Source organism: Carcharodon carcharias, chromosome 10 (genome assembly GCF_017639515.1).
Source record: "Carcharodon carcharias isolate sCarCar2 chromosome 10, sCarCar2.pri, whole genome shotgun sequence".
NCBI classification, from domain to species: domain Eukaryota; kingdom Metazoa; phylum Chordata; class Chondrichthyes; order Lamniformes; family Lamnidae; genus Carcharodon; species Carcharodon carcharias.
This window is the reverse complement of record NC_054476.1, coordinates 48,381,949-48,401,994: the sequence shown is the minus strand read 5'-3', so window position 1 is coordinate 48,401,994 and position 20,046 is coordinate 48,381,949. Positions and strand designations below refer to the sequence as shown.

The following is a 20,046-nucleotide window of genomic DNA, read 5'->3' as shown; positions in this document are numbered from 1 at the left end:
TGAAATACAGAAATTAGCCCTATTAACGTGAACTAAAATAATATGAACAAAGCATTACATTTACTGGTATGAGAGACCAGAAAGAGGCAAAGGTTAAAATGGAACATGCAAATAATTTTAGAAAGATTATTCCATAAAGAGACAAGAGGAGCAAGAAAACACAGGATGTGAGGCTTGCTTACTTGTAAAACATATTGCGGATGAACTGCAACAGACATGGAAATTAGATCCGCAGACTATGCTATTGAGAAGGCAGTATCAGTACAGTGTTGACAGGTCTGCTGGCAAGTAATTAAATTAGGTATTCTAATTAGTGGCGAAGTTAGTCAGACCAGTTCCATGGATCAATCTGTTACCCTAATGACGTCACAGGCTAAAGGGCAGGCATAACAAACAATCCTGCTGAATCCATCAGCCAGTCAGGACAACCCTATTTCTCAGTTCAAACGTGTCTTTGCAAAGAGACACTAAGGATCGGATCATATCATCATGGGGGCTGTTTGTTTTGCATGGCACTTTTGTTTGTTTTTCCTCTTGTTAAACACTCGTGAAAGCTCTGCAAGTGCTGGAATTCTAGGTAGGTTTGCAGTCACTAGTGTGAAATTCCTGCTTCGCTTCACCCCTCCTTAACACGGAAAGAGCTGCATTTGGTTTTGTCTTTTCTGTGAATGAAGAAAATTCTTGCTCCAATATCAGAGTTAAAATGTTTTTATGTTTTTGTTTCTCATTTCATAAACATTCTTTATTTAAAAATGTGAATACATTTCTTGATAGGCTACTTTACAAGACTTGGCAATTTTAAGAATCTAATTGTTGAGATATTTTGTCAAGTTGTGTGTTTGTTTAAAAATACTTTTGCGGTCGCCTTGAGCAAATTAAATTTGACCGAGGCATTGCTGTAGTAAAGATTTGCTGGAATAATATCCTGCAAGGTAAAAATTGTATGAGATGAATAGAAGTATTTTAATACTGCTGTTTGCAAAATTCCATCATATTTTCTAATTTGTTAGTGCTATTAAAACAAGTGCTATGTTTGAAATTATCAGAGTACATTGCTGGTGTGTTGCATTGAGTAATATAAAATTTGAGAAACTACTGAGGACTGTTGTGTTATATGTGAAGTTTTATCTTTAGATATGGTTTATGTGATACATAAAGGGGTTAATGATGTCCTTAAAGAATTTACATTTGTAACTGCAGTATTTTAGTTAGATTTGTGTCAGACTAGATGGTCATTTGGTAAATTCTAATGGATACTTAAAACACATTTTAGGTCCGATCATAGCCATTAACTTGGTGAGTTATTGGTTTATGCTGTTTCTTTTTGCCTCATGACATAATTTTAATTGCAAATTTTACAAAATGCTGTGAGCTCCTCAGACTAATGGCTTGCAGTACTTTTACGGTGCCTTCTACAGGGACAGTCTTTCTATTCAGTCTTTTGCTAGTTATTGGAGATGGCACTTTGCTTTGGTTTTGTATTTTATTGTGAATTGCTTGGCCTTTTAGTGAATTTGTTTATCAGATTGAAACGCATGTCCCTAATTAATCATTTTTTTAATGCCTGACATTTCGAAACGCATTGCTTTTTTGTGGTCTGACTTTGTGTGTTTTTAGAAGCAATTACTCAGGACATATTGTGACCTCATTGAGATTGTCTTTCTTAATGGATTTCCAGCTCTGTTAACCTTGTTTTATACTTTTGATGTGAATCATAAACAGCTCACAAGTGTGTTTTTTCACATTCGCATGCAAACAAAAGATTTTGCATTATTGAATCAAAGTGTGGAACTGACATGTAATTACTGTTTTCCATGGAGCTTGTCCCAGCTTCTGCTTTGTTATTCTGTAACTCCCTGTTTCTTTTATAGATATTGATGAGTGTACGGAAGGAACTGATGACTGTCACATCGATGCGATCTGTCAGAATACATATATGTTGTATAAATGCACATGCAAACCGGGCTATAAAGGCGATGGAAAGAAATGTAAAGGTGATCATAACCTGCTTTTGCAGTATTTCTTTACTGAAGCAAATTGGGGAAAATGTTTCCTTAATCAGGCAAGCTATAATCTGTAAAATAAGTTTCTTTATAAGAGTGTATTTCTTTGTTTTACAGGGTAAAGAGAATGTGAATATTTCTAAGTGTCATTCAAGCTTAAAAATGATTTAGTTTTATATGGTTACAGTGTGCTAAATAAAGAACAATATTCTGTTTCGAACAGCAGTCTGTCATTTCACGGAAACTGCCATTCACTTTCAGTACTAAAATAACACAGTTAACTGTTTTCTATGCAGAATTCTATAGTATATTAGCTGCAACTTAAAAAAAACGCTTTGAGCATTGAATATGTCTAATCATTTTTAAAATACATGCCCAGCTTTTGCTGTATTGAATACATAACTGATCTGAGGCTCCGGACAGTTCATGCTATATCCTCTAAACTGACAAAATGAAAGTGACTGACTCCTGCTGTGGTACAGTTCCAGGGCACTAAAACCCCCTCCACTCCTCACTTAAGTGGCCACTCTTGATGTGTGAATCTAGATAATGAATGTTGGTGTGCTCTTTGACCACAAGGGATTGTGGCATTGAAGACGCAAATTATCCTGCCTTTACCCTGTGTATGAGCCTCTTCCCAGCAAGAGTCACTGATTAGTAATCAAAAGCTGTAACTGTTTTCCCCAAATTCAGAGACAGTGAAATCTGTTGTGGCATTACGGCTATTCCCCTTGACAGCAACTTAGTCAACACAGGCCAGAAGTCGGATTTGGTACCTTTTTGGTCCATGTGGCTTAGTTACCACACTGCATAGCGTGTTTACATGCTAAGCCACTGAGGTTGGTCACTGCTGGTTTAAGTTATTTTGTGACATTAGTGAATTGTACATCATTTAGCCTCAAAGATTAAGATGTAGCTGTTGCTTAGGAGATGATACTTGTTTGCACAAGTCTTCATAGTAATTTAAGCTGAAGTATGGAAAGCTGAAGGTAATGTCGCCATAAAGGAGTTCTGCAAAATAACAGCAATATTTTCTAATTTGGATAAGAAAAATTATACATTTAGGATGTACCAAAAAAATTTAGAGAATGCCATAAGCACAATTGTTCTATATTTACATGCTTTGTGATATTGCAAAGCCAGACTGTAATATGAATATGTGAGATTATTGTCAGTTCAGAACAGCTTAACTGGGTAGCCAGAAAAGCTGATGTTTAAAGTTGATGCAGCATTAGTGCTATAAGAAATTTAGGAAATAGGATTCATGTGACTACATTTTTGGAGTCATTTTTGCACTCTCAATGCATGTTAATAAGCCCTCAGTTGATACGTGCAACGCACAATGTGCAACTGATGCAGGGGCCAAGAAAGTCAATGGTTCTCTTTTTAGTCTGATCTGATCTCAGTTGCATTGGTAGCATTGATTCTACACCTTGGGCTAGAGAAGGACAATATTATTTAGGATTCTACCTCATGATGAGAAATACATAGAAATTTACAGCACCGAAACAAATAGTTTGGCTCAACATATCTATGTCAGTGTTTATAGTCCACATGTGCTTCCTCTCACCTGTCTTTACAGTGCTGCATCAGAACATCTGTCTCTTCAGTTCATCTTCCGTAAAAGACAGATGAATTCATGTGGCAGCCTAGTTGTATTCCAGGTGCTGGAATACAGATTATGGGTTACAATACCTGGGCTATGCATTCACTTATTTAGATATTTGTCAAAGTAAAAAACTACTGTAGGATGTGACCTTGATTGGTACCTTCTGAAAGTGTGCATACGAAGATCTCAGATGATTGGTTTCACTGTGATTACCTTGCCCTTCTAACAAATAGCCTCTTGGCAATCAATGTGTTGACTCATGCAGGAAGAATCCCTCAGTTGTGTTGGGGAGAAGTTGGTTGGTCATACCCCAATATGGGTCAGGATATTCAGAGAAAAGGGGTGAGAGGTGAAATTTGGGGAGAAAATTGAAGGAAAGAAATACAACCTTCCTCTGATGGGGAATGTATAAACACCTTCCAATCTCAAAACTTCCTTTACCAAGCAAGAATTATTCTTTGACCTCAGGCTGTGTTACTTGCACTATTTCCAATCTATAGTCTTAAGTGGACTATGGCAGCTTAGCAATAGTATCATGAATTGAATGTTACATGCTGCAGTGTAATATTCCAATCAATAAAAATCTACTTATGAGCAACACCATGGGACATTGACTAGTTTAATACTTTAAAGACATAATTCCTTTTGGCTTATTCAATTTTGTGCCTTTTTGCTGTAGTAGGATAGATAGCATGTTCCCAAGATTGTAACCTTGAAGTGATACTTGATTTTATTTTCCTGAATGCTGTGGGGTTTTGTAGACTCAGCACCTTTCAATATCTCTGCATGTTATGCATCTGTAGGGCATCATACCTCAAAAGTGAATGCTACATTTTAAGCTATCACAACATAAAAGTGTCTGTGGAGCACAAAGATCATGTTGATTGACCAAGTAATGACTAGCTGTTGTCTGTTAAATGAACACTGTTGATTGGTATACCTTTTCCCTACCCAATAGCAGATTAGTTAACTAGCAAAGCACCCATAAGAAAACTGACCAATCAAATCAATGAAGATCTTTTTAAAAGTGAATTTGCCCTTCATGTTGTGTTCTGATCCACTGTGTTATATACAGCTAAGAATATCTATTCTATAAATGTAATTCTTTAAAAAAATTTAAAACTTACTGATTGGCTAAAAAATCTTGTACCTACTGTCTTCTATATTGCAAACCTATCTCTTTGAGAGTTTAAACTTGAGTTCTGCTTTATGAGCTAGTAGACCTTTCTCCTATTTATTTCCAAAGGTCTGGTACATGTCCTAACTCAGTGATCCTCAATACTTCTGGGATCTCTTTGGACCATCAGTGCCCCTCTCTGTCACATTAGGTAGAGGCTTGGGCCCAGTTTTTCATAGCATTGTTATCCCGGTGTAACTCAGACTACTGCCCTCATGAATTTGACCCCAGCTGTTGGCTCCTCAGTGGACAATGCCCTGGGAGATACAATAGTAAAATATAAGAATTTTGACTCCCAAATAAAGGGTGGAATTTTACAGCGAGGGTGGACTGTAAAATGCAGCAAGTCATTCAAAAGTCCATTGACTTCGGCGGGATAGTAAAATCCAAACGGCATAAAATTCCACCCAAAGTACAAATCTTTCAAGTGAAGCAAATCTTAATGGACATAATTGTCATCAAAACTACAAATTGATATGAAATGTCACACCTGAAACATTTTTTATTAGACTTCTTACTTTTTGATACTCTAAATATTCAGCTTTACCTCAGTCCATCTAATTTTGTGCTGCTCTATGGTTTTCTTCCCTTTCTGTGCTTGTTTAACTAAAATGTAATTAAAGAGGGTTTCTTCAGTGTTTGTTGTACAAATAGGTCACTGAGAATCCAGGAGGGAAATTAGTGTCCAATTGTTTGTTTACTCTTTTTAAGAAAATGAAAAGAGTTGCTAATAATAAGGTAACTGATTATTTTCTAGCAGTGACGTATTTATTGGCACATAAAGGATCAAGGCATCTTCATGAAAAATAAACTAGCTTGTTAGAGAAAATCAGAATGCAGCCTTCATTATTGACAATTAAGTGTAACAATGGGACGGGATGGGTAGATTTTCAACTGCTGGACATCTGTTGCCTGCCTGAAAACAGGTGACCAGCAGAAGAAATTCTGGTGGAGACCTTTGACTCTCATTTGCCGATCAAATTCAATTTTCATCAGGCTTTTAAATAGATGCTTGGCACATCCACACAAAACAGGTGAGGGGCTATTTAAATGTGCAAATTGGGGTCTTCTGCCTGCTGGCTGTTCATGAGGAAATGGGATGAGCGCGCAAAGTGTATTATCCTCAGTATTTCTGAGCATTGAGAGGCCTGGCTAATGGTCCTTCAAGAGAGAGTTGAAGGTCACTCAAAAAAAATAAGATTTTGCTTTTGAAAAGTGTTTTGTGAGGTCAGGTCAAACATATATGTTCCTCCTGATTCCACAACAATCTCTAGCCTGATGCTAGAATGCCCTAAAACTCTTCTCTCCCTTCAATCTCCTCACCCAACTTTGCCAACAGCTAGCAGTATGCAACTGCCATCTGATATACTCCACACCAAACTGGTGAGCTTTTGTTGAGCAATAGTTTGACAACCATAACTCACTGGTAAAACTTCAAGGTATAAACCTTATAATTACAAGCCTTAGTTTAAGTGACAATGATATAATTAATCTCCAGCTTTCAAACTTTTGGTGACATACTCTTGGTCACTTCTGGGGCATTTATTCTCAAAAATACTCAACAGTCATGCATTATAATATTGAAGTTATAGAATGTAACTATTTCATGGAATGAGACTGTTGAAATACATTTTTTGGATTAGTTCTCATTAGATTTGTATAGGGCACTGTATGTCATCAGTATTGTAGTAATTTTTCAATTTAAAAATTATGCTTTTGCTATTTTTGTGCAATTTTTTTTTTTGCAATGACCAAAGTCTAAATTAATTTTGTGATAAAAGGACAAATTATTTTCACCATATGATTTGTGGCCAAAATATGAATTGATTCATCTTGCACTGTTAATTACTGTCTTTTAAGCTCTTGAGAAGAGAATGTTAGCCTTTTTGTTTTAAAAATGGAGTTTTAAGTTTCTTGCCATCAACAAGATACATTGTTATTCTATTAAATGTATATAATCTTATAAAGGAGAAGCAAGTGGAGGAGCAGATAAAATAGCCATCTCTTGCCTGAAATATGTTTCCATTGTAACTTGCTTAACACAGAAGCTTGTTTAGAAGCATCACATTCTCAAATGCTCAGTGCCTACTTATTAAGTGGTAATTTTTTTAAAAATGAGAATTAATGGGGCTATGGGTTTCTAAGTGAGATTAATATGGCTTTAAGTACCTTTGTAAGGATTTGCAATTTTTGGCTGTGCTAGTGTCTCTTTTTAACAGAAACCATCCATCATTCTGTTTTGTGTTCTATTCCTTAGACATTGATGAATGTGATAATGAATACAATGGAGGCTGCGTACATGAATGCATTAACATTCCAGGAAACTATCGTTGCACTTGCTATGATGGATTCATGTTGGCGCATGATGGACACAATTGTTTGGGTAAGTAGAATTATTGCAGTTTATTTGATATATAGAGAAAATAAAAATAAGTGTGGAAATGTAAAATTAAAATTGTATAGCTAAATATCTCAATGTTCAAATTATATAACAATGTAAATTATATAAACATATGGCATCATTTGAAGTTAGTTTCTGTTTTCTGCATAAGATTTAGATCTAATATATATCAGTAATTAAAAAAAATGAACAAATGAATTCTCCTAAGCAAAATATTGGGTTAAATATACTAGCATCATTTTTAAAAATCTGTTTATGCACAAGTAAAAATCAAATAATAGCTTTGTTTATTTTTCTAAGTGACATTTTAAAATGAAAGTCCTTTTAAATTGCTTGAGACATTGGTGTTGAATTCAGTGAAAGGACTTTGGGATCAAATAAACACTGATGCACTTATTGAAGCACCAGATTTAGATCATTCTTTTGGAATTTAGTTGTTGGAGAAAAGTTCTAAGACCACAACTGCATTTAGTTTTCAATTGGAATGTGAAATTCTAGAGAGTGTACTGAACTGCCTGGCAACCTGCAGAAACACAATGGTCTCTTTTGCTCCATCATCTCTTGTGAAGAATACTTTCAAATGAGTTTGTATTGTCCACTATTTCTGTTAACTTAAACAGATCTTCAAAGCTAAAGGTTTGGCTTTGTTTCAAGGGAAAAAAGCAAAGTTTTTTTTCATTATCATTTCTTAAGATGCACTTTATAAATAGTCTTTCAATGTCCAAGCATCTAAAAGAGTGAATATTCAGCCTTTAATCTACTGAAAGAAATGGAAATCATTTATCCAAGTTGTATTTTTATCAATTTATGCTCTTTAAACATGAAACATAAAGAATGAGTTCTGTTAAGATAATGTTGGGTTGGTCATGCTTTCTCTTAAACAGAATTATTGCTAAGTGGTGTGAAAATGTTGCATATGATATGTTTAATAAAATATCATCTGTTTTTCATTACATTAAGTGAGGCATGAAGATTGGTATAAGGCAGAAAGGTCTCCCTGGTTCACTTGAGGAGGTTCTGTATCTTATTTAGAATTAACTCCTGACCCAACAGATATAATGTTAAGAATGAAGTGACAGTTTACTGATGACTGGCTTTGAGCCTATTCCACTGCTACCATATAGCACTGAACTGGGTCACATCAGAGTACATAAATATGCCTGCATCATTTCAAGGGAATAAAAGGAATATTGGGCTCAAGAAAGTGTGTTTCCTATTTGATTCAGGCAAATGCCTAAAACTTGTCTGACTATACAAAGAGTTAGATAACCATAACTTTAATTGTACAAAGTTAAATTTAATGGTAAATTTATGTTTGTTTCAATTTTCTCCCCTTCTACTTTGCCATTTCAAGCTCCCTCCTATCTCTGTACTGTTCTTTAGCCAAAACGACAAGATGGTCTAGACAGTTGACTTCTCTCTGACCACATTCAATTAATTCAGGAAGACAGGACTGTCTAGTTTGCAGATTTCTTTCATAGTCACAGACACACTGTATCATCTGATGGAAACTGTACTGGGCAGACTCAAATAAATCTATCCTGCCTTGTTTCATAAAATAAAAAATCACTTCCAATCTTTCAAAATGCTGGTCAAGGTGAATTCCTGGGGAGTGAGCCTGAATAGATGAGAGGGAGGGAAGAGTGCAGGCAGGTTAACTTTGGCTGGTTTTCTGCCTCCTGTTATAGTTTGGGAGGGTTGAAACTTTAAAATTATTATCTTCCTGGTGGCGCTGAAAGTGAACAAAAGTTAAAAACTTGTTACTTTTTGTGTAGCATCATCTATTTCTTTAGCTGTTGAGTGATCAAAAAGTGTGATGTTGCAATTTTTAAACTTCTAAATGTGTCTCAATTCTTTATATACCTATGGAGCAGATTGTTTTTGATATTCCTGCATCTATATATAAAAAAAAGCGTGAACACAGAGAGGCATATTTTCTCCATTTCATTCATTTTAACAAAAATGTTGACATGGTTTGACATAGGAGCATCATGGCCCAAATCTTCCGATCCCTGCTTTCCTGGAACCACTGGTTCCAACCCTGATCAGACCATAAAAAACCACTTACCCACTTGATTTTTCTGGGAATTCTTCCAATGGAGGATCCATCCAAACTCACTCATCACAGGAAATCTCAGGGACATGAGCGAAGGGATTCTGCGCAGAAACGACATCCCCATTTTATGGTACTAGCTGCTGTATTCTGGTAAGTAAAGTTTAAATGCCCCAAATCATCTTTGAAGGGTGGGTGATGTAAGTCGGAAAGGGGGTGGGGTGGGTGAGGTAAGTGGGAAAGGAGGTTGGGTTGGTGAGGTAAGTGGGTAAGGATGTCGGGGGTGGTGAGGTTGGTCAGATCAGGCCAGCAGGGGGAATTGGGTGATTGGGGCTAGTCTGGTCTGGTCCGGGGGCGGGGGTTGGGGGTGGCGGGGGGGCGGTGGTTGGGTGTTAGAGGAGAGAAGGTAAATGGGTAGGGGGGCAGGTTGGGTGATGTGAGTGGTTATGGGGGTAGGTTGGGTGAGGTAAGTAGGTAAGAGGGTCAGGTGGCTAAGGGGGCAGGGTGGCAGTTGGATGAGGTGGAAGCTCGATAGGGTGCTGAGATTGAGTCAGGTCGAGTCAGCAGAGGAGGGAGGTTGGGTGGGTGAGGCTAGTCAGGTCAGGTTGGGGGTTTGGTTGTTAGGGGAGAGATGGTAAATGGGTAAGGGGGTAGGTTGAATGAGGTGAGTGGGTAAAGAGGTAGGGTAAGTGAGGTAAGTGGGTGGGTGAGGTAAGTGGCTAAGGGGGAAGGATGGGTAAGGTAAGTGGGTAGGGTAGGTGAGATAAGTGGATGGGTGAGGTAAATGGCTAAGGGGGCAGGGTGGGTGAGGTAAGTGGGTAATGGGGTCGATTGGATGAGGTAAGTGGGTAACAGGGTAGGGTGGCAGGTGGGTGAGGTGGCAGTTAGGTAAGGTGATGAGATCGGGTCAAGGGAGTTGGGTGGCAGGGCTAGTGAGGTGAGGTTATGGGGGAGTCGGGAGGAAAGTAATGTAGGGTTGAGAGGGCAGTTAGGTGGTTCATGGGGTTAACTGGGGTGTTAGGGGAGTAGTTGAGGGTGTTGAGGAGGAGTCCGGGGTCAGTGTGAGTGATTGGGGAGTCAGTATTTTAATTACCCAGGAATTAGACTAGAACTTTTCGTCTTATATTTCCTGGGTAACATTCATCTGAACCATTCAAAGTCTCTGACTCTAACTCAGCATTGGAGATGTCTTTCTCGGAGGATCCCGGGGATCAGGGGAATTGCTCATCAGAAGTTCAAACCTGCCGGCAATTCTCATGGAGATAGTGTACTGGGGCTTCTGAGGGGTCTGCAGCACATCATGGTGGGTACATCTGGTCTCCTGCGATCTGGAGATCGGAAGATCTGGGCCCATGTCATGCCTACCTTTTACTAACATGAGTGAATGGAGAAAAATATATATCAGCTGTTCAGAGTATATAGAATTATATTAATCTCAGATTAAGAAGAACCAAGCAGTGCCAGATGTTAGGATCTATTTACTATTTAATTGAGGGAGCTTTTCATAGAATCATAGAAAGTTTACGACACAGAAAGAAGCTTGGTCCATTGTGTCTGCGCCAGCCGAGAAACGAGCCACCCAACCTAATCCCACTTTCCAGCATTTGGTCCGTAGTCCTGCAGGATACAGCACTTGAGGTGCATATCCAGACGCCTTTGAAATGATTTGAGAGTTTCTGCCTCTACTACCCTTTCAGACATTGAATTTCAGACCCCCACAACCCTCTGGGTGAAAAAAATTCCACATCTCCCCTCTAATCTTTGTACCAATCACTTTAAATCTATGCCCCCTAGTCACTGATCTCTCTACTCAAGGCCCTTCCTATCCATTCTATCAGGCCCCTCACAATTTCCTACGTCTCAGTCAAATCTCCCCTCAGCCTCCTCTGTTCCAAGGAGGACAACCACAGCCTATTCAATCTTTCCTCCTAGCTACAAATTTCCAGTCTTGGCAACATCCTCATAAATCTCCTCTGCAAACTCTAATGCAATTATATCCTTTCTGTAATGAAGTGACTAGAACAAGTTGTGGTCTAACTAATATTTTTTTATAGTTCAAGCATAACCTCCCTGCTCTTATATTCTATACCTCAGCTAATAAAGGAAAGGATTTCATATGTCTTCTTAACTACCCTATCAACCAGTCCTGCTAACTTCAGGGATCTGTTGGCATTCACTCCAAGGTCTCCCACTTCCTCTACACCTCTCAGTATCCTTCCATTTAATGCGTAATCCTTTGCCTTGTTTGACCTCCCCAAATGCATTGCCTCACACTTCTATGGTCTGACTTCCATTTGCCACTTTTCTGCCCACCTGACCAGTCCATTGATATCTTCCTGCAGTCTACAGCTATCCTCTTCACTATCACCATGCAGCCGGTTTTTGTGTTGTCTGAACATTCTTTTATCATTCCCCCTACTTTTATGTCCAAATCATTAATATATACCACTAAAAGCAGGGGACCTAGTACTGAGCCCTGAGAAACCCCACTGGAAACAGTCTTCCAGTCACAAAAACATCTGTCAACATCTCTTTGTTTCCTGCCACTGAGCCAATTTTGTATCCAGCTTGCTATATTCCCCTGGATCCCATGGGCTTTTATTTTTTTTAACCAGTCTGCCATGTGGGGCCTCGCCAAAAGCCTTGCTAAAATCCATGCAGACAACATCAATTGCACTACCCTCATCAATCCTCTTTGTTACTTCCTCAAAAAATTCGATCAAATTAGTCAGACACTACGTTCCTTTAACAAATCCATGCTGACTCTCTTTGATTAATCCATGTCTTTCTAAGTGACAGTTTATCCTGTCCCTCAGAATTTATTCCAATAATTTGCCTGCTACCGAGGTAAGACTGACTGGTCTGTAATTATTCAGTTTATCCCTTGCTCCCTTTTTAAACAAAGTTACAATGATAGAAGACCTCCAATCCTCCAGGACCTCACCTGTATCCAGTGAGGATTTTGTTCACATGCTCCACTTAGCTAGTTTGGTGAAGAACTTGAACATATGTCAGTGGGAAGGAAGCAGTCACTGGGGGCAATGGGCTGGATTTTCACAAAGTTGGGGAGACTCCGCACAATTTTAAAAATTACAGCCGAATCTCATTATGCATTCTTGGTTGAGAGCTCAGACATCCATTAGTCTGTTGAAACAGCTGCACACAAGGGAAAACATTGATTGATTGACAGCTTTCTCAATTGCTCAATGTTTACTTACACAAGATAAAGAGGTGCCAAGTGCTTGTAATTTTTGCTGTTAATACTTTAAAGGGCTGGTTGATTGGCACTTTTACAAAGCTATAGTAAAATGAGTTTTTTGTAAAAAAAAGTCATGAATGAATGTTTTCTTTCCAGCTTTCTCACAATACATTCTTACTAGTTTTCATTGGTTCTGTACAGCATGTATACTGGGTAAATGGGCATTGAAGTGCCAGAGGCTATCATGAAGGGTATGAGACAACACTGGGGGTAGGTGGAGGGGCATAGGTGGGCATGGGGGTATGAGGGGCCACTGAGGATAGGTGGATGGGCATGAGTGGGCATGGGGTGTGTGTGGGGCAGGTGAGAGGTATAAGGCGGTGAGGGCTAGAGGGCTGTTTTCTGATTTATTATTTTTATTGTAACCAGGGCGAAGTCACAGAGCACCTTGATGCTCAGAAGCCCGCATGGCTGCCGCCACACTGTTTCCAGAGGTGGTGTGCCTGACTCCATTTAGCACCCACCTCATTCTCCCACACCCCGGAACGAAAATCCCGCCTTTATAGGCACTTTCTCTTAAGGCGAATGCGCTGAGTCTGGAAGTTTCCCAACTCTTGCTACCTGCCTCCAGGATTAAAATCCAGCCCAATGTGCTTGACTGCTGAGGTTGATACTGTTACACTAAAGGCAGAATTTTCCTTGCCCACAGACGTTGGGCGTCATGGCGGGTATGAGTGGACAATGTGGTGGGAAGGCCAAAAATGGGTTTCATGCCGTCATGAAACCAATTTGCAATCATCCGCTCTGCCCGACAATGGCAGGCCACGTTTCCCACCGTTGAACGTTGGGAACTTCATTGTATTACATCTGCATATTATTATAAGTTCAGCTCACGATTGCAGGACGGCATGTTTCACAACAGTATATAAAAGGCATGCAGCTGGCAGGCTGCACTTTGAGGGGAACTTAGAGGTGAGTGCAGAATAACATTGCGCAGCACTCACGAGGGTCATCAATGGGACATCAAGGTTGAGGCATCGCATATTCAGGCGATGGCACAAGCAATTCGCATTTTCCCAGCTGGCTGATAGTGCAGTGCTGGGGCAAGGGCTGCACAGTGGTTGAGGTGAGTTGTGGAGGGTGCAAGGGCTAACTTGTGGGTAATGGTAGTGAACAAGCACATGTGGGGGGTGGTGGAGGGAAACGGCCTCACATTAGGGAAACCTTATATAAAGTGACCATTTCTCCGCAGCTGAGACAGTTCAGGCGCAGTCATATTTACATGCTTGGACTTGGGTCTCTAGCTTATCTGCCCACTCAGGCAATACAGAGGCCTGAAATTGCCACCAAATGCTCCAGAGCTCTTCACCCCTTGGGCACAGTCTGCAAACTAATGAGCGTTTTAGTGGGCTGCAGAACAATTGGGTGCCTGTGCACATTGTGCAATCTCCTTGCAAAATCTGTAAAGTCATTGATGGAGACGCTCACAGCCCCTTATCATCGTTCAGGTTTGGACCAGTCTCCCCCTTGTTTCAAGCTAACAGTGCAGCCTTGCAGTGCAGGTTAAGAGAATGCCTCAGCTGAGCGCACAGCATGCAGTCCAGTGGCCAAAGCTGCTGCCAACTGGTCAGATGGAGTGGGGCGTAAGTTGGTGAGGTTTCGGGCAGCCATGCAATGCACTAAACTCTGGCCATCCAAATGGTAGCCAGCACTCTCTGGGATGCGTTAAGGAGCCTTCAGACTTAACCAAGAAAGGTTCTTAGAACACCCATGCTAACTCACGCATCACTCTCTTTTATCCTGCAGGAGGAGTACATTAGGAGCATGGAGCCTGGTGACCTAGCTGTATGCTTCATGGCTTATAGAGAGTGGAGACGAAGGAGATGGGAGAGATGGAGGCATCTGGCTGCGCAGAGGGAGGAGCAGCACTCTCAGGAAGAAGGGGAGGCTGGGGCACCCGCACACGCTGCTGAAAAGCCACAGCAAGCTGTCGCTGGTCAGCGCCTAGTTAGACCCAGGGTGTACAGACGCTGCCTTTCATTCCTGCAGATGACCGAGAACCAGTGCCACTGAAGACTGCGCATGTCCAGGCAACTGGTTGGTCACATTTGCTAGCAGGATTTGGCGCCACAGGGACATGGAAGGCATCCACTTCCAGTGGCCGTGAAAGTGACTGTGACGCTCAATTTTTACGCCACTGGCTCCTTTCAGGGCTCCACATGTGATCTCTATGGGATATCGCAAGCCTCCATGCACAAATACATCCATGAGGTCATGGACATCATCTTCACGAGTATTTTGGGCATTTTGCCCAGGACCAATAAAGCCAGGATGCAAGAGTGCTGGGATTTGCCCAGATCTTGGGTTTCCTACAGGTGCCATCGACTGCACTCACGTGGCACTCAGATCTTAGTGGCAAAAAGCGGCCAACTATGTTGTCCACAAAGGCTTCCACTTGCTGAATGTTCAGCTGGTGCGCAACCACCAGAAATGCATTCTGCAGATCTGCGCACTGTTCCCAGGGAGTGTCCACGACCCCTACGTTCTCAGTCAGACACAGATCCCTGATGTCTTCTAGGGTCTACAGAGGCTGCAGGGATGGCTCCTCAGGGACAAGGGCTACCTTCAGAGAATATGGCTGATGACACCCGTGTGGCATCTTCAGACTGCAGCAGAGTGAAGCAATAATGAGGCTCATACTGCAACTCGCACCTTGGTGGAGCAAACCATCGAGATGCTGAAAATGAGGTTCCGGTGCCTGGACCAGTCTGGTGGAGACCTGCAATATAGTCCACAAGAGGGTGTGATGCGTTGTCATCACCTGCTGTGCCTTTTACAAACTGGTACTGCAACGGGGAATGGGGCTGGCTGAGGAGGAGATGGAGGAGCTGCACGTCTCCTTTGATGAGGAGGATGTCTATGGGTTGAGGCTGAGGAGGTCCTCGAAGGCGAGGATGATGATAATGAGGCCATCGCACTGGCCAGGAAGGCAGGCAGGTTCGGGAGGACCTCAGAGCTGCTAGATTCGTGGAGAATGATGACGACATGCAGTGAGGAGACACTATAGATCCTCACATTGCATCTGTGAGCATTTGACTCCACTCTGGCTGGTGACAGCGCACGTACCCTTTGTGATAAGGGTCCTGTCATGGGGACGCAGCAGATAACGTATCAGACATTCAATCCCAGGAGGATGATGATGACATGCAGTGCTGACACTCCATGTGAATGTCTGGCTCTTGTCTGGCTGAGGGCAGCTTGCTTGTGCTCTGTGATCAGGGCCATATCATGGGGACACAGCTTTAAATGCACCTGATCCTTTGTCTGCCTTCAGCACCTGACCCCTTCAGGAGCACAGCATCACTGGTCACAGGTGCTGAAGAGATAGGGGGCCAGTGGCACCACAAAGGTACTGAGAGCTCACAAGATAGAACGATGGAACTCTGTGATGCCTGCCCACGACATTCTGGTAGCAATGACCAGCACCATCAAGTTGCCGGCCTCACTGATATGTCCAGTGAGTGTGAAGCTGGACCATCACTTTAGTCTGAAGGCTGCACAAAGCACAAGGAAGAGGCCCTAGACTGGGACATCTGTCTTTATCTTGTGCAGGAACCAAGGTTTCACATATGAGCGACACAAACACTGCTCATCATAACAAGGGAGTCATAGGCAAGGAGGCATATTTGGGAGTTTATTTACAAGAGTGAATATTATGTGCAAGTGATTAACACCCGTGCCCATGCTGTACAACTACATCTTCTTAACCTTCCTAACCCTGCCACCATGCCTTGGTGCTCCCTGACATTCACAGTGTAGGTGGAGGCAGCCTGCTGACTGCTATGCCCTGTCTGTGATGACTTTGAAGGGTATTCTCTGAAGGGCAGAGATCTAGAGGGCCTCAGCCTGCTTCTGGTGTCCTGCTGTGTGGCAGTGGCTCCCTCCTTGGCCTGCAGAGCTGGAGCTGTGAGGTCACAGGAAGAGGGAATTTGGATTGGCCGGACACTCCCGGAGCCAACTGGTTGGATGGTCCCGGGGTGTGCACCTGCTGATCCTCCTCTGTATGGGTGCCTAAGGGCCCCAGGTGACTCCTTGAGAAGAAGGGGTAGCTGGAGTGAGATCGAGCTGCTCGGCACCCCTCTCGCATACATACTATTGGAAACCAACTATAGCATCAGCTCTGGAGTTCAGCCTGCACAGCAGTGGAGGACCGATGTCCTGGTCCAAGGTCTCCATGGCGGCTGCCATCCTGCCAGTGTTGACAATGTGCGTTGCAATGCCGGTGCTATCACCTAAGCCTGAAGGCAGACCAGCTCCTCCATTATGCTTTGCAATCTGAGGAGTGCAGCGGACATCCCTTCCCGATATTCCCGAGCTTCCTTTTCAGCTCCAGCAACTGTGACGTGACCAAGTCCAGAGGCTTGTCATTTGACTCAGACTCAGCAGATTTCTCCCCTCCAGCAGTCCTCCAAGTGGTGGACACCAGGGCAGTCCCTGCCGCCGCCTGCTGTGGATCAGACAGCATGATCTGTTCACCAGATTGTGATTCAGAGGCTAATCTAAAGCTAGGTTCCACTGAGGTGTGTCCCTGCACTGGTGGAGGGTGTGGGTGAGCGCTGTGACGGGACTTCAAGGAGGGTGCCTTCAGATTCCTCTTCAGAGGTTTCTCCTTTGGGGCTTGATTGGAGGCCCTGGGTCATGGACTCCGTTGACTGTTTCCCGGATGTGCCTGCAAAATCAAGGAGAGATAATTAGTGCATGGCAGTGGCTTGTGAAACAGGACACATCACTCACCGAATGGTTGTCTGATGGATGTTGCACTGCTGGATCCTCACTTGGTAGAGCATCGTTGACCTCACTGTCAGTACAGGACTGGTCCAGATCCTCGCCGGCCAGCTGGATGGCTCAATTTTCAAAGTCTGTGAGGATCTTGATTTCAGGCATTCCTCCACCTCTTCCTGTTGTTGTGTGTCAGCTTGTCCTGCATGAATACAGATGAAGGGACTGTAAGCTGGATGCCTGCCAGGCCAGATGATAAGTATATCTGTCATGTGTGAGTGGCAAGTGGTCTCATGGACTGGATGAGGACAATGAAAGTGTGTGTGAGGGAGTGAATGGTGATGTCTCTTGAACTGGCAGTGAGTGAGGTCCATGTAGATGTGTGATGGGTTTGTGAGTGTGTGAGTTGAGAGTGATGAGAAGAGTGACTTACCCTGGCAGAAGGGAGATCATTCATCCTCTTGCGGCATTCATCCTCTTGTGGGTGGCTGTCCTCTTTTGCAGGGCATTGGCACTGATCACCATCACCATTGCCTCCCAAGCTGGATTAGTGATGTTGCTGCCCCTCCCCCGGCCAGAGCAGGGGTAGTTGTCATCACAGTGGGTCTCCACAGTGTCCAAAAGGCGCTTGAGGGATGCATTACTAAACCTGGGGGGCTGCAGTCTTCTTGCCTTTCGGGGCCATGTCTTCTGTGCAGCAGTCCTGGGCTGGAAGCAGTGAGAGGTGTGCACGTGAGCTGCACTTTAAATGTGGCACCTGGCATGAGGAAGCGGCAAGATGATGGCATGGTGGGCGAATGAGAGCCCACCCATTGTCGAAACGGCATGTTTCCCACCCACTACCGCACTCAGTATAAATCTGAGACGATTCCACCCTAAAAATTCAGGCATCGGGTCTACTCAACAAAAGTCTCCTTACCCTTCACCATCGAATCTGGCTCTGCCCAGACAGGCAAACCCTCCTCCCTCCTCCCACTCCCAGAAAGTTCATCAATATTTCAGCACAGTAAAATCTTTCTCTGTGTAAATCTATTCTAGCGCTTTGTTAATGAAACAGAGAATCTGCTGAAAATGTGTTGGTTAAAGTATAATAGAAAGTAAGTGTGATGCTTAAGGAGGTGTCTCCTTATGCACACCTTATATAGTATGGAGGCATACATTGAATATTTAATTATATATTTATTATATTTTAGTTTAAATTCACTTAATCTTACTTCAGTCCTTGTAGCTGTACAAAACTGTTTACTTGTTAATGTAGGCCATTTTGTAGCTATAAAGAGGCAGTGGTGTAGTGGTATTGTCACTGGACTAGTATCCCAGAGACCCAGGGTAATGCTCTGGGGACTCAGGTTTGAATCCTGCCATGGCAGATGGTGAAATTTGTATACAAAAAAAACCTGGAATTGAAAGACTGATGATGACCATGGAACCATTGCCAATTGTCATAAAAACCCATCTGGTTCACTAATCCCCTTTAGGGGATTACCCTTACTCCAGACCCATAGCAATGTGGTTGACTCTTAAATGCCCTCTCAATGAAGGCAATTAGAGATAGGTAATAAATGTTGGCTTAGCCAGTAATGCCCACATCCCATGAACCAATAAAAAAAATTTGCTGAGGTTTGAGAGCACATTAGACCCAGAATAATTTCTAGTCTGGTGTGGCAGCATGACTAAACATTTGCAATAATATATGTCTTAAGACTCACATACGCTCCGGAAAGTGAGATAACAAGCATACTGCACACCTGCTCCAATCCCCCTATTTACTGACCATTTTCCCCTCCTATTTCTCCCACTGCTCCTGAATTTGTTGAACATGTGCAGGTGTAGAGTTAAAGGCTAATTGTGATATGTAAAATTGTGTCATGTTTTGGCATGCATGATGCAGTTGACCAGCTCAGTCACTAGGCTTGTGGCTAATTGGACTTCTTAAGATAAAAGATTTTTTAAAAAATCGAAAATCATCAAAATTTTCCTTTACATCTTGTGGACTCATTAGTGCTAATTTGAGAAACAATGCTTATGCTTGCATCTGCAGAAAAGCGGGAGCTGCATTTTATGTACCCCACCTGGCTTGTTTTCGGTGGGATAGAGCATGTTAAATAGGACAGGTGCCCACCCCACCACCTTCCCACTCATCCCCGAGCTCACCCCCATAATATGAGGGGTAGGTGAGCGGGTGCCAAAATCAGCTGACCACAAGCCATATTTAAATGGGTAATCAAGGGTCAATTAGACTTGTTACCAAACGTATTCACCCTGACAATACGCTGCCCACACCATAAAATGTTTGATGTGGGCAGTCAGTTGGGGATGAACAGCCCGAGTTTTAAAAAATAATCTTTTTTTAAGGATGGGAAGGAAGTGGGGGCTGCCCTTTGTTGATCAATTGGAATTGCTCTGTAGCAGTCAAAAGCAGGAACTTTTGTTTTAGTCCCCTTAAACCCAAAGTCGCAAAGCCCAGTTGAATCAGCAACTGAATAGCTCAGTGCAGAGCATGAAACAGAACCCGGAATATCCCAGGTCTAAATAGCTTTTACCTGTGGACCCATGGAGGCAGTGTAACCCCAGATATTGCTGGAGATGATCATTGGACCTGATCAGAATCAGATGCAATGCTAAGTGAATTAAGGAGGTATTTAAAGACTCTTCTTTTTCACAAAGAAGAACAGGCCACGGTTTTATAGAACCAACTGATGTTCCATGTGCAAGTGACCAATTTTTACAACCTAAGAGGGTTGTCCTGTGTGGTACTGAAGAGCACCCTTTCCAAAACTGATTAGTTCAGCAAATTTGGGAGCGAAATGCTAAGAGAGTTAATT

The 20,046-nt window shown here is 42.4% G+C and overlaps 1 protein-coding gene across 1 annotated transcript in view; it reads left to right on the top strand.

Moving 5' to 3' along the window:
• Positions 1–489: 489 nt before the first annotated feature.
• The window catches only part of scube2 (signal peptide, CUB domain, EGF-like 2), a 219,743-nt gene continuing 200,186 nt past the window's right edge, over positions 490–20,046 (top strand). The window contains exons 1-3 of the mRNA XM_041197877.1: positions 490–577; positions 1,872–1,994; positions 7,047–7,172. Of these exons, the coding sequence (XP_041053811.1) occupies positions 490–577; positions 1,872–1,994; positions 7,047–7,172 (337 nt within the window). The remainder of the gene's footprint in view (positions 578–1,871; positions 1,995–7,046; positions 7,173–20,046) is intronic.